At 41.8% G+C, this 14077-nt stretch overlaps 1 protein-coding gene across 1 annotated transcript in view; it reads right to left on the bottom strand.

Moving 5' to 3' along the window:
- Window positions 1–8474: 8474 nt before the first annotated feature.
- Window positions 8475–14077, bottom strand: part of LRP6 (LDL receptor related protein 6) — a 69666-nt gene continuing 64063 nt past the window's right edge. The window contains exons 18-21 of the mRNA XM_035892056.1: window positions 13160–13390; window positions 11822–11958; window positions 10576–10673; window positions 8475–8766 (exon numbers count right to left, since the gene is read on the bottom strand). Coding sequence (XP_035747949.1) covers window positions 8475–8766; window positions 10576–10673; window positions 11822–11958; window positions 13160–13390 — 758 coding nt within the window. The remainder of the gene's footprint in view (window positions 8767–10575; window positions 10674–11821; window positions 11959–13159; window positions 13391–14077) is intronic.

Here is a 14077-nt window from a genome sequence, read left to right as displayed (position 1 = left end):
TCCTGCTACACTTTCCCTCCACAGGGAACCAGCCCAGGGAACTGGGAGCAGCTCTTACCGCACCTGAGCTGCAGGTGGAAGCTTCTGGGCTTCCCTGCTGGGACAGCTGGGACGCTTCACCAGGGGCTCCCAGCACCCCATCAGAGCTGCCTGTTGTCCTTTATTCAGCAAACCACCAGCCGCGATCATCAGTTGTGTGAAACGCATTGCTCGGGGCGATGCAGGGGGAGCTTGGTGGTGGGTCACTTCGTCATTCCTCTCCAGCCAAGCCCCCTGCGGGTTGAGGTGGTTATTGGTTTCCTGGCAAGGAGACAGGGCTAAGGATTTTGGCAACGCTGACAAATAGAAAACACTTACCACGTGAAATCCTTCCATCACCTCAGACCCAAACGATATTCTCTGCACCTCCTCAGAAAAGCAAACTTCATTGTTTCTGCAGAGCATTCCCCTTAAACTCATGAAAAAGGTATCTTGCCATGAAAGTAAAGCTGTGGCAAAATCCTTGCTGTGCCACCCCAAGCCAGGTAACCCAAGCATCAGACCTTTCCTACTAAGCAGTTTCTTTATGCAACAGAGGGTGCAAGCAGGAAAGGGCCGGCAGCTTTCCTACAAAAAGGGAATTTGCTTTCTATGCCACCATAGACCTTGTGGTGAACAAGGGCAAGGTGAAGATTTTTTACACCAGCACAGAGTTTCTACAGGAGAAACGAGGTTTTTTTTGTTATTGGTTTACTTTTTTAAAAGCTACTAAGCCCAGCAACATACATCTTATGTTCCCAACCTGATGTGCCAGGAAAAGGGATGCAGGAATAGCTGCCGCACACAGCTGGTTTGATACAAGGCAAAACTTCCCCTTGCCAGGTGCCTGCTTTTCCACCGGCGGTTCCACCAAACGTGCCTTGGTTCCCATGCAGACTGTACCGGGCTAGGTACAAAATCTCCTCCATGAAAATGGGTTAAACATGCCCAGCAGTTCCCCTCTAGGAAGAAGCCTGTGATTTTGCATTCTCACCTTCTTTGGCAAGCACTGCCAATACTGGTGGAGCAAAAAAACCCAAAAAACCCCCAAACAAAACCAAGCCCCCAAAAACCCAACCAACCAAACCTCACCTTTTATGCTCTTAACGAAGCGTTCTTCCCCTACCAAAACAAAGACGCAGTGTGTTATCCCTCCTCTAGCATAAAACCAGTGACAGGGTTCCAGTGCTTGCAGGCACCCCTGCTCGTGCCCACGTGTGCAAGGGAAGACACTGAATCGGCCAAAGGAGATCAATTCTTTTCAGACTTCCAATGGGTCCTTTCTCAGCCAGGCAGGGAGTACTTGTTTAAATCATAGAAAATACTCCAGTGTCTCTTACTACGCCTGCTAACCCTTGGTGCATGGTTAAACGTGATTTCATCATCTCCACCATCTCTGGCACAGATGAGACACGTGGAGCTGCAGCTGAAACACAACTTACTTACGTTTCCTGAGCTCTGCTCTCCCTCCAAGAATATTATTTTTTCAAGATTTAACTTGAATGGCTCATCCTGCTCTTTGTGGTGTCTGTCCACACACCGCCTCTCTGGAATGCACTTTGAACAATTGCATTTGGGATGCACCCCAATACTTAACAGCTGTTATTTGGAAGAGACTGAGATTCAGGGAATCCAGAACAGCATGAATGCTATACACAAACTTCTACCACATTAACAACCGCACGGACCCTGTAGAAAGGTCACCACCACTGTTTAAAAAAAACAAAACCAACAACAAAACCAAAAAAACCTGGTGAGCCTTCTGTAGCCCAGCAGCAATTCCCAGCTGGTATTTTCAGAGAGAAACGCAGCACCCAGCAGCTCCAAACCAATGGCTCCTTTTCCAAGGTAAAATAAATACAGCATCTTGAAATAAAATAAGCATGGCACGCCAGCTGGGAATGAACAGCATTAATTTTTACAACATTTTGTAAGACCGATAAATGTAGGCCCTGTTCTACTGATACGGGCAGCGGTATGTGGCTTGTCCGTGCCTCTTTATTGAAAAACCTGAGCTATCAAAGAATCTTAGTATAGCCAGATCCATGCTAATACCAAGCCATAATTTTTTCCGCAGTCATTGGATGCTTCTGATCTAGTTACTTGTTACAGCAATAGGATGGGTCGGGGGAGAATTTTTTTTTTTACAGTTTAAACACTTCTCTCTTTGCAAACATTTCAATACAGATTTACAGATCAGCAGCCTCCAAAATAATCATCGGGCATCTCAAGTTGGGTAAGGATTTACTTGCTAAAATTGTCTGGTTTGTATTATCTGGAAAACCAATGTAAGTGACCAATAATGGAGACACTTTGCTTTAAAATGTATCCAGCTGCATTGCAGAATCATGGAATTCAACAGATCTGCTTGAAGTGTTTCAGGCAAATGCATCAGTGTTTGCGGGGTCTGCCTACAGCATCGGAAAGTTAAGCACATTCTGGCTTTGGTGGAGAGCAAAGACACACATGGACTTTTACCTTTAATTATCTTTCCTCCAGATGCTGAAATAAAATGAAGAGCAACCCTGCTTTTTCACTCTTAGTTTTATTATAAAAATCAACATTTCATTTGTTACAACTCAGTTTATAGTAATAATTGGAAAGGATTTTTGTACAAGGTTTATATACACCTTACAAGTAAAGCACTTTATTTTACAAAAAAAAAAAAAGTTAGTGAATGAGTGAATAGGGCTGACCAAATGTTGGTCATTATAATATAAATACATCCTTGCAAAGCACCATCGTACCAAAGTTGATGAACAAGAGACACCAGCTGGCTTTAAGACAATGACAAACAGTGATTAAAGCTTACAAAAAAGAACAAACAAAACAAAAAACAAAAACAAGATTAAAAATTGAAAGCAGCAGCAGATCCTTCACTTGCAAACAAGGCTAGTTCAGCTTAAGCCTGGTGGTATCCTCTTTACAAAAAGACACTTTCATTTTCCTTTGCTGACTCCTAACTGCCTGGCTTAAGGCTACAGCCATTTTAATAAGGACTTCAAAGCCGTTCCTTGTGCATCTACAAGAGGGGAACAGGACTGCTCTCCAAGAGTTTCATCCTAACAATCACACTGTGCGGTACCACGGCAATCTCTGGCCCGGATTGAATATGGATGGCTCGCTTACCCTGCTCTGCACGGTTTTGGAGTGGATCACCCAGCCCGTATAAAAGCTATGCTGGCATCATCCACTGAGCTGCCCTTTTTTAAAGATGAAAAGGAAAGAAAACTGCCCATTTTGGATCACTACAGTACTTTAATTTACTACTTTTAGGGGGGGGGAAAAAAAAGGAATGCTTTGTACCCATTTTCAAGCTATTAGGTCATTCCTAATCTATTTTCAGGGTGTATCTGTCACCTGCCAATTAAGCTAAAGGTTAGTTTTCAAGCAATAATTCCACCGCAATGCAATTTAAAAAAATCCCATGGCTAAGAATGCAATTTCTGAATTAAAAATGCTCAAATTCTTTTTGCACCCAACAAACCCGCTATTTTGTTACTGTAGAAATAACAGGTAATCTGCTACGTGCTCAGTACACATTCAAAAGCAGATTCTGTCCATAACAATACTGTGTGACAAACACGTTCAGGACAAAAATGTCAGGATAAAAAAGTGATTGATTATTTTGTCAGAGATATTTCAAAGAAGTCATTTGGTTCAACAGCATGCATGTCCAGGGAGTTCTGCAGTTCAAGCAGTTCCCCCCAGAATGGTGGTAATCAATTCATTCAAGGAGATTTTTGCCAAGCAATAAGGAATGGAAGTGCTCAATAGTCAAGACAGTGGCGGCTTCTTCATCTCAGCACAGGCTTAACTACTTTCAAATAAAACAAATGAATCTGTGCTTAAGACTCGCCAGTCAAGCCAATTCTAGAGAATGAGATGTAATACATGGATGCATGAACTGGAGACCAGAACACCACCACAGCCCATTAGTGCAATAAATAGGGATTTTCTGCATGCACCTTCACTTGCAGTGGATTGTAGCACCAGTCTGTCAAGCAGTTTAGGTGCAATTTTCTTCATAATTACGCTAGGACCACAACAGATTGATTTTTACATACCTACAGAAAACAGAAGAGTTTTACTCATCTGCAAAATGAACTCCGAAAGTAAGGGAACAGTACAAAAAATGTGCTTCCCCTCCTGTCTGGTATGACAGAGCGTTAACTATTCAGGCTTAAAGTAGCAAGTATTCTGTCATCTGTCCTACAACCTGGCCAAAAGAAGTCCAGCTTACGTGAGACAGCAGGAGAGCATCCAGCATTAGCCCTCTGCAAGGCAGGGAGCCCGATCTGCCGATGGGGGCATGTGAATGTGTATGCACGAGAGAGAAAATTATTAAGCTCTGGGGAAATTCACATTATCAAAGATATATGTACCAGCATACATATACTTGTATCTGCATATTGGGGGGAAATGTTATGGCGATAATCTGGAATTTACAATACTGAAAGTTACAACTCAGAGTAAAATGAATCCTTTGATATCAACTGGTTCATTTGCATATTTTGCATTACAGTAAATATTTCATTTAATGTATATGCACAGGTTGCATGAATTTATATTCATGGAAACCATTCTTTATTTCAAATGCAAATGCTATGGTGCATGTGCCATTTATTCTTTTCAAATAAATATCTGGGTATCCAAAAGCAGTGGAGAAATGAGTGTTCCTTAGGAAGGCATGAAATGCGGGCAGTATGACATAGCAGGTATCATTTTAAAAGGCGAGATCAGGTCCCATTAATGTTGCCATTTAAACATGCTAAGCTCCCGCTGAACAGCCAAAGGTTTTCAACAAATTATGCTGTAATGTCCTTTTTTTTTTTTTTTTAAACTACAAAGCACTATTCCTTTCCTGATTGAGCATGCCAGCTACTTCCAATACCACACAGTTGACTACGAACACTCCCAGGTGTCTACACAGAGGAAAAAGCGCACAATGAGTACTTGTGTTAATGCCTCACTGTGTATGTACCTGATGCTGTAAGATAAGGACATTTGTGATTAGCTTAAAAGACAAGGAGCAGTTTCATTGACATCAATGAGACCACCTCCGCGCTAATGCTACAAACCTGCTTTAGCGATCTTCTGAACTGACGTGTGTTATCCACAGTCCTAATATCTCAGCCAATTTGAGAAGCAGGAGAAAGCATGATCCTCACTGAGGGAAGGAGAGAATATGAATCACGATGGTTTAGTGGCGGAGAGGAAAACAGAAATTGTTGAGTCTCAATGTTCAATGAATCTACTGCTTATCCACCGGGAACGTGTCAGGTGCACGTACTAGTTGCATCAGTAATTTGATGCAAACTAGTAAAACTAGTTGCTTTTGTAATTTGGAGATCTGCCTAAGAGGAACTTCACAGATCATCAACTCCTTCAAAATTTCACTCTAGATTTACTGGGAAAATACATGTACTTGCAAAGGCAGATCACAGCTTCCCACTAAATAAATTCTTTGGTTGGTCCAGATGAGAAACAGCCTTCTCCCTATGCTGATCATCTTCAGTGGAAAAACATAGTCTGTCCACTTTCCCCCTCTTCACGTGAACCTCCCAGAGGCAGATCACTGAAAATACCTGATGCACAAACTGAAAGACATGCATCAAAAAGACTTGATAAAATCCTACACTGAATTGTATGTCCACCCCATTGACTTCAACTGAGTTACGTGTTGGACATAAACTAGTGCAGAAAGCAGGCAGCACAATCCATATTCAGAGAACATTTTTCTTCTAAAGAACCCTTGCTGTAATTAACACACTTGCGCATTTACCTGCGGGAAATCCCCTCCAAGAGGAAGCCTCAGTGAGGCAGTCCAACCACACCAGAAAGAGGATATCACTCCTTAAGCTCAACCACCTTAGAGTTTTTCCAAACAGAAATTGGCACACGGAAAAAAAGGAGTATTTTGCAAGAAGAGACCATTGCCATCGCAGTACAAGCACTTGGACTGAGATACAACAATGCAATATTCTTCTGAGTTCATTAGTGCAAGTTTCCACATGTGAACCCCACACGGAATGCTGCACATGAAAAAATGTAAACAACAGAGAAGTTTCTATTCTCATCGGCGCACCAGCCTCAACACCCCCCGCCCCAACACACCCACCCTCCCACCTTCATATAAATGGTTTCGAGTTCCCTTATAGTTCACAATACCCTCTCCTCAACATCCATCCTGCTGGAGAACACCAACGAGCTTCTTCACCAGCAAGGAAGAGCCAGAAGAACAGTTACCATGATTCCTAGATACCTAGAAGGAAGCTGGGCAAAACCCCACTTAGTATGCCAGATCCAGAGTTCAACTGCAACAGCCTGGAGACCACCAAGGCTTTTTAAAGTTTCCTCAGGTATCTTGGACTACTGGAAAGACCCTTTATTACAGCTGGAATCCCAAATGCCATGTTTTTTCTTGGAGCCGAAACCAAGTGAGGCTCCAGTACTCCAGATGAGCGACAGCACTAGCAAGAATTACTTGTCACTAATTCTGTCAACAGCATGACTTAAAACCCATGCCACGTTTTCAGATCATTTCTCTTTTAGTTGAAACTGGCTGGGAAACAAGCAACAGAGAACAATAAAACCCAAACGGCACCTCTGAAGAGCTGTTACACCCATATTGTGCCCAAAGGCCAAGAGGCAGAAGCTCCTCAGTACCTTTGTTTTGAGAGAGAAGACTCAGAGGGACAGTCTTTGAAGGCATCGAGCACATTCAATGTGGATTTGATGTCAACAGAAGGTGCAAATGCATAATGCCATCTAAGATCAGGTACACTGTGAGCTCCACTACAGTCAAAGCAAGTTCAAAACACTGCACTGGAGTCAAAGAGGAGTTAATAATATCCTAGGTTGCCCCTCAACCTACACAAATAATGTTTTCACTTGATTATATACTCTCCCTGTCAAAATCACCATCGCGAGGCTGACGGGAGAAGGGGCTAAATATGATAATATACAAAAATAGAGATGCGAATATAAAACGGTTTGGTTAAGAATATCTTAAAATCTGACATTCACAGCGGTTAATACTAAAGTATTAAACTCACACCACGCAAAAGAGGAGGTATGTCAAAATCATACTGAGAAAAACTGGCTTTACCTAACACAAAGAAATCATGAGCAGTTAATACAGCACGGGAACCCCTTCCAATGATCAGAACATCAATTTTTTTTATGGACAGTTGCTCCACCGAAAGTTAAATGCTTCCTTAGTAGGAAAAAATAATATATATATTTATATATATGATTTGTATACTGTGATATCAATATACACTGAAAGTACTGCAAGGATATATTATTCATTTACAGTAAAACTAACAATTCACGGTTAAATTTATAGTTTATAAATATGCTGTCTATATTATATGTGGTATAAAAATATTTGACATTTTTGTGGGCAGTAGGTCAAAATAAGGTTTTCTTTTTTAAGGGACTAAAAATCATTCAGGTATATGCATATTACCCTTGTCAATTGTGTGAAAATCGTACTGACCTGGTACAAAACAGAATCCTACCGTGTTGGCAAAATGAAAAAGGTAATGTATAACATGATACTCACTGCATGACAAGGCTAATTAGAAGAAAAAAAGAATTTACAGCAGCCCAGTTCTAGCAGTATACCTTTAAATAAGGAGAAGATACCATGATTTAAAGTGACACAGGCAGGAAGAAAGGATGCAGAAGAGATGGGAAAAGCTAAACAGGAGAAAAAAGCAAACTTTATACCCAACAAAAATCACTGAAATTCTAGAAGCAAGAGAGAGCTTGAAATGCTCTAGTTTGGTAAACGCATTAAGGAAAAACAGAGGTGTATTCATTTAAAAAAGTGTGTGATTGTTTTTCTGGATTCACTGCTACGATTGCTGTATTCCTGTAGAAAACAAAGCCCTTTGTGTAAGGTTAATATCTGTCCTGACTGCGTTTTCAAGTTTAACTTTAGTTGCTGACCCTCCGTAGTTAACATAGAGGTTATTTGGCTACTTCCAAGTATCTATGGTATGCTGCTCCGAGACGGACTTCTTTATTATTAATTACTTTAAACATTTTTGGTATTGACAAACTCCACACCTCACCTCGCTGGACAAGTAACGCATCCTGGTCCTTCCATTTCCTTATGTGCTCAGTCACTTCACTGGATTAAGGCATGTTTTTGTGTTCCATTTGCAAAAATAAAAACTTTTTGTACAAATGTCTGGGTTCTTTTATACAAAAATTTTTCTTCTTATGGCACAAGCAGCAGTTGCTGTTTAAGAAAATATATAAATATCCTTTTTTTTTTCTTCTGTACAAATATCTTCAGTATTCCTCCACCCCTTTTAATAACATTTAACTGTACACTGTCCTACCTCATCCCTCGCCGAGAGCTCCCTCCCCCCTCCCCAGTAGAACATTTTGTATTTACACTTTCACAGCGGAGGCAGATAACGGGGCGGGGGGGCTACCCCTCATGAGGAGTCCGTGCAGGGGGACGGCGGCGGTGGGTAGAGATGGTGAGAGTAGCTCCGCTCCGTGTATGGGGAAGGCGGGCAGCTTTCGTAGTTCTCCTCCGCTGACAGGTACTGGCTGCGCGGAGTGGGTGGCGGTGGGACGGGCTCTGAATCATAGTTCAAGTCACTGGTATAGCCCTTGGCCGTCGCTGCCGTGACCCTTCGGCTGGGGGCATAGTCACTGTCACAGACGTCTGTGCTGCAGGGCGTCGTGGGAGGTGCAAAATGCCGGTAGCTGTAAGGCCTGTAGCTGCGGTGGGGAGATTGGTGGGGAAAGTGTCGGAATACAGAAAGACCGTGCATTTCGGGCAATGCACCCGCGAGCAAGCGAGCGGCGGATAAGCCAAGAGGGAAACTGAGAATGGGTCAGCCTCTCTGCAGTAGATGCACAGCGTCACACTCGCCTCTCTCTGACGTCACAAACTCACTAACTCCCCCACAGAAGGCCCACCTTTGCGCTACAGCATCCAATTACAGCAACCAGTTAAAGGGATACTAATTATTAATTACCTAGAGGCAATGGGCTCCCTAAGGCCTTAGCTGAGGTAGAAAAAGTTGCTACTAAGAGAGTGGGGCTGGAAAGGCACCGGGGGAAAAAAAATATCTGTGTTGCAATTGTATGGAAAAGATATTCTATTTCCGTTATCCACTTTATGGATGCTAATTTCTGAGTCCAGAGAGAGAGGTAGGCTGAAAATCACCTGGCACGTTCATAGCAGTCAGGAGAATCACCCGCCAGACCAGTAACTGGGATGGAATTCCCAAATGCTGCTACCACAAAACACCTTTTAAAATGAGCCCAAGATAGTTTAAAGAAAACAAATTAGAAAGGGAGGTGGGTGGTAGCTACAATTGCCAGCATCAAAATCAGTCATTGGGGACAGGTGGGGATGCAGCTCCTCAATATTCAAGTCAGAATGTCAAGAAAAGATGGGAAGATCAGAAGCAGCAAGGCCAGGGTTTGTTTTTGGGTGGGGAAGCATTCAGAAAACATTCAAGCCTACACTACAACCCTAATACATACCATTTATAATACTAAAAGTCACAACAGCTAACTAGTGATCAGCATGATTCATGCCAGTGCCAAAATTTGGGTTTATTTCATTAGAAAATTACTCATAACTTAAAAAGACCTTTCATATGGCTGCAAGGGACCATTATAATCATCTGGTCTGACCTTCTGCACAACAGAGGCCATATTTTCTACTAATGGAGAAGAGATGTCTTTCCAGCCCCAGAGACCTCATTATCCAAAAGCCCCCAAAGGCTCTGTGTTAGGGAGGCATTTCTTTCAATAGACAAACACAGCACTCTCTTCTCCTTGACCAGATCTACTCGCGATTTGGGAGGGGAACCTTTACACCCTTGGGTAGTAGGTCTCTCTTTCTTTATTTTTGGTAACTAGTTATAAAATAATAATGAACTCTAAATAGCATCTTAGAGGGAAGGTGAGAAAGATACATTCAAGTAAATAGAGATCAATCTTGTATGCCCATAAATATTAGCTGGAGAAAATAAGCAAAAAGTTAGCAACTTTTTCCAGATATTAACCCTTAATATGTCAAACCAGAATTTCTGTGCTTTACCTAGGCCGTAATATTAACATTACTTCTGACCTATTCGCCTTTATATTGCTAACTTGCCTCTGCACGGTGTTTGCCTATAATTTCTCATAATTATGTAACAAATTATTTATGACAGAAGCCTGAAAAAAGGCAGAGTTCATTCCAGGGTAGGTATTTTTTGCTCAAAGTTATCACGGTACCAGGTTTCTTCTGGCATTTAGCTAATTTTGTGATGAGTGCTGTCATTCCCCCTAAAGCAATACAGCTGAGAGGTGTACCACTAACCTGCTTACTGTAAGATTTACCTCAAACAGTGCTGCACTTACGCGCACGCTTCAGTGACACAATACATGTGAACCCATTTAAGCACCTGTTTTAGTGCTTGCAGAATTAAGGCCTTTGATTGCAATTCTTATGGAGCAGAGGCTGTCTTTATTCTGCATTTTCTACACTAATGCTTTGATCCTGATGGAAGCTATTGTAATAATAATTACCTGTAGGATCTATGAGTAGATGGGCTGTTTGAAGAGTAACCGAATTCCATGGTATAATGTGAACGTTCAGTAGCTGGTGATGGTGGTGGGTTCAAAATCTAAGGGGATTAAAAAAAAAAAAAAAAAAGAGATGAAGAAGAATCAAGAAATCATCAGTTCATAAATTTCTTCTTAGTACTGTTCAATAGAAACCTTAAGAAGTGCATGCATAGCCCCTCCCAGCAAACAGGATCCTTCTAACAGGCACTGGAAACGTCACTTGTTATTATTCCCATAGAAGCTATTACTAAGCTCCTCTCAAAAAAATGCTGACTGCTGTTGCTATTTTGACATACCCAGTGCCGAAAAGCAAAGTTGAAGCTAGCAGTTCAATACTAGATTGTCACTAGGGATACCACTGCCCTAGGCAAACTGGCAGATGTCTGCTCTTGCTAGCCATAGTCCCCAAGTATTCTGCTGTTTATAATATTTGCAGCTGTCCAAGGCAAGCATTTCTTCCCTATATAGGCATGCTTCTTACTGCACAAAAAGTATTTTGATCAAGTTAAAGATATAACATGATTGGTTGATTCTCGGAACTGGAAACAGACAGTTGAAGACTTCAGCCTGCACTGACCAAGCATGTAACTCTTCAACACCTGATAGTGGCTTGGAGGACTTAATATAAAAATAGCTAAACCAACAACCACTGATGCTAGAAGTAAAGAGACAGGGAGCCCTCTAAGGGCTGGTACCAACCTTGACATAGCATCCAGCACAGCACACTACCCATTTGTGACTAGAGGAATGCTAGGGAGGTGCAAGACACTTGCTTATTTATTTATCTGTCACTTGCAAGACACATGACACAAAACTTAACTTTAATTCCTTTAAAGGTCTATACAGAATCAACCATAGCCTTACCTCCAGAAGCACATGGCAGAGCATAATGAAAGGAGATCGCTCTGCCAGATCTGCTCAACATTTATAGGGATTTTTTCATCTCTCCTGACACTCAATCTAACATCTTCTTGTGGCACTCAGCTCTCGCGCAGCTTTTTAAAATTAATAGAAAATTCCTCTACTGTTTTTGAAGAAGACTATCTCCTCTTTCTTCCTTTTCAAAATCACTTGCTCCATGTTTAAACAAGTTTATTAGGCTAGAAATCTAAACCAAAACATTCATCTGTCAATGAATTATCCTCAGAAAGACACTGGCACTTCCCTGAAAGTTATTAAATGTCTATGAATAATAGAACTGACTTACTGGAGGAAAGTAAGTGCCTTTGGTACTTGAAGAACTACTGGAAGAGGCTCCAGTGACATGGGCCCTGTCATAGGGTGGCCCACTGCTTCCTCCCATAATGCTGAGGGAGCTGATCACGGATTTACCTCGAGACATCCCTGAAGAAGAACAAAGATGTATGTCAATATTCCATTCTTTGAAGCAAACAGAGAAAAAGCTTTAAAAAATAATAAGGATAACAGCTGTACAAGCACAACTACTAAAGCCAAAATTAATCTTCTTGATATTAAGAGCAAATTCAGTGCTCCTTGATGGACAACTGGAATGAAGACTGTCAGGGAATAAACATGTTGGTTTTGTGTATCAGCTACTCAGCTGCGGGACTTGGCACTGGGCTATACTAGAGCTGTGTGAAGAGAAACAGATTTCTTTCACTTGAACGGCTGGAAAAGACTTGAGAGAACAGGCATTCAGGCACTATTTCTATGCCTCAGAATAAAACATGAAACTGACTCTGACCACCTCAACTGAGCAACTGAAATTTGTGCGAGAGAAGAGAGGGTTTGTGTTCTTTCATTTCTACACCGTTAAGTGAGCTTTTGCTACTGGACTGAAGCACGCTGGCAGAGAGTCCAAGCGGGAAACGGAGAGGTACGCCACTGTGCTCGAAATAATGGTGAAAATTCTGCTCAAAGACTCTCCTTATGAAAGCAGGTTATTACAGAAAGTAAAGAAATTTGGTGCATTATTTTAACCCTGTAACAGCCTTGCAGAACCTCTATGTTCTGACTGGAACCTGCTGGATCCAAAGCCACAAGTTACAGTACATATTTAATCAATATATACAGAAGCAATGCATATAAATGAAATGCAACATTGTGGTTAAGTCTTACTTTTTAAACAGCAGTGGCCTCATGCCCTTGGATTGGTGTTGGAAACTTCATCATCACAAGAAATAAGCCGAGACCACAGTTATTGCTGGTCATTACAGACTTTACAAGAAGTTTCACAAGCTTACAAATCCAGTCTACAAATCTAACAAGAATAATTACATATTGTTTAAAGTCCCATGATACCTTGCTGATGCTATAAAAGCCCCAAAAGAGGTTTCTTTAGTACCAAAGGAAGAGAACTCCCACCAGTATGTGTATCTATTTGAGCTTATGATTCTGCTAAGTATCTAAATGCTTGTGAATAGCATAGGTAAAGTAGCAGCTCATTATTATAAGGGTGGTGACAAGCCTTGATGGTCCTTGCTTCCAACAGCTTCCAAGAATTACGCATCAGGAATGGACATCTCCTGTGTACTCAGCTACTGTGGTACCAAAGAGCAGGACAAGGATCACACCATTTACTCACCAGGAAGAGACCCTGACAAAGAGCTTGGGTGAGGCACATAACCAAGAGGTACAGAGGCTGGTCCGTGCACCACGTAATCATTGGTCATTGTTTCCCCATCTCCCTTCATGCGTGGGCACAGCACCCTCTGGCAGATGAAGTACATTGCTCCAACCACAAAAACTGTAAGGATCACACCAATGATGGAGCCTATTGTGTTGTTGGGCTGTGGTGCAGGCTCCTCTGTTGTGTCTAAAAGGAAAAAGGAAAATCAGACTGTGTCAGTTAATCCAACAGCTTCATGTACCAACATCAGTTTTCCTGACACATCTTTCCACACAGGAAAAATAAAAGCCTCCTCTTCTGTAGGCAGACAACAGCTTTCAAATTAATATATGGCAGGAACAAACAGGTCCTGGGACAGGTCTGTTTAAAGACTCTGAGTGTCCAAAAGGGCTATGTGTGCGCAAGATGACCTCTGCACATGCAGAGAGGTTTTTGAATCACAAATGCCTGGAAATGAACAGTACATGCATGTGCAGGGGGGGTTGATGAACGAGGTCCTGATCTTGCTTCATGCTGACAGGCAGGGCTATCCTTTGAACTGGATGAACACGGTGAACTGGATGACTCCAGATAGCACTGTGCTAGGGACTCCAGTTATGTTTTTTCTTGTCATTAAAAATGATGACAAGTACTTTTTATGTTGCACCCCATCACATAAGCACCTGGGTTATCACTCAGTGTAACAGATTGGCACTCCCTTTTCTCAACTGTGTAACATTTGATTACGCTGAACAGTAGAGGTGATGCACCAATGATGAATTTTGAGATTGCTGCTATTTATTAAACTACCTAACCTACTCCACATCTGATCCACACTGATGGTTACAGATATAGCTGAGCATCAGCTTTAGAGGTGCCATCCTTACGAGAAAT

Source organism: Egretta garzetta, unplaced genomic scaffold (genome assembly GCF_000687185.1).
Source record: "Egretta garzetta isolate BGI_Z169 unplaced genomic scaffold, ASM68718v1 scaffold293, whole genome shotgun sequence".
NCBI classification, from domain to species: Eukaryota; Metazoa; Chordata; class Aves; order Pelecaniformes; family Ardeidae; genus Egretta; species Egretta garzetta.
This window is presented reverse-complemented; position numbering and strand designations above follow the sequence as displayed.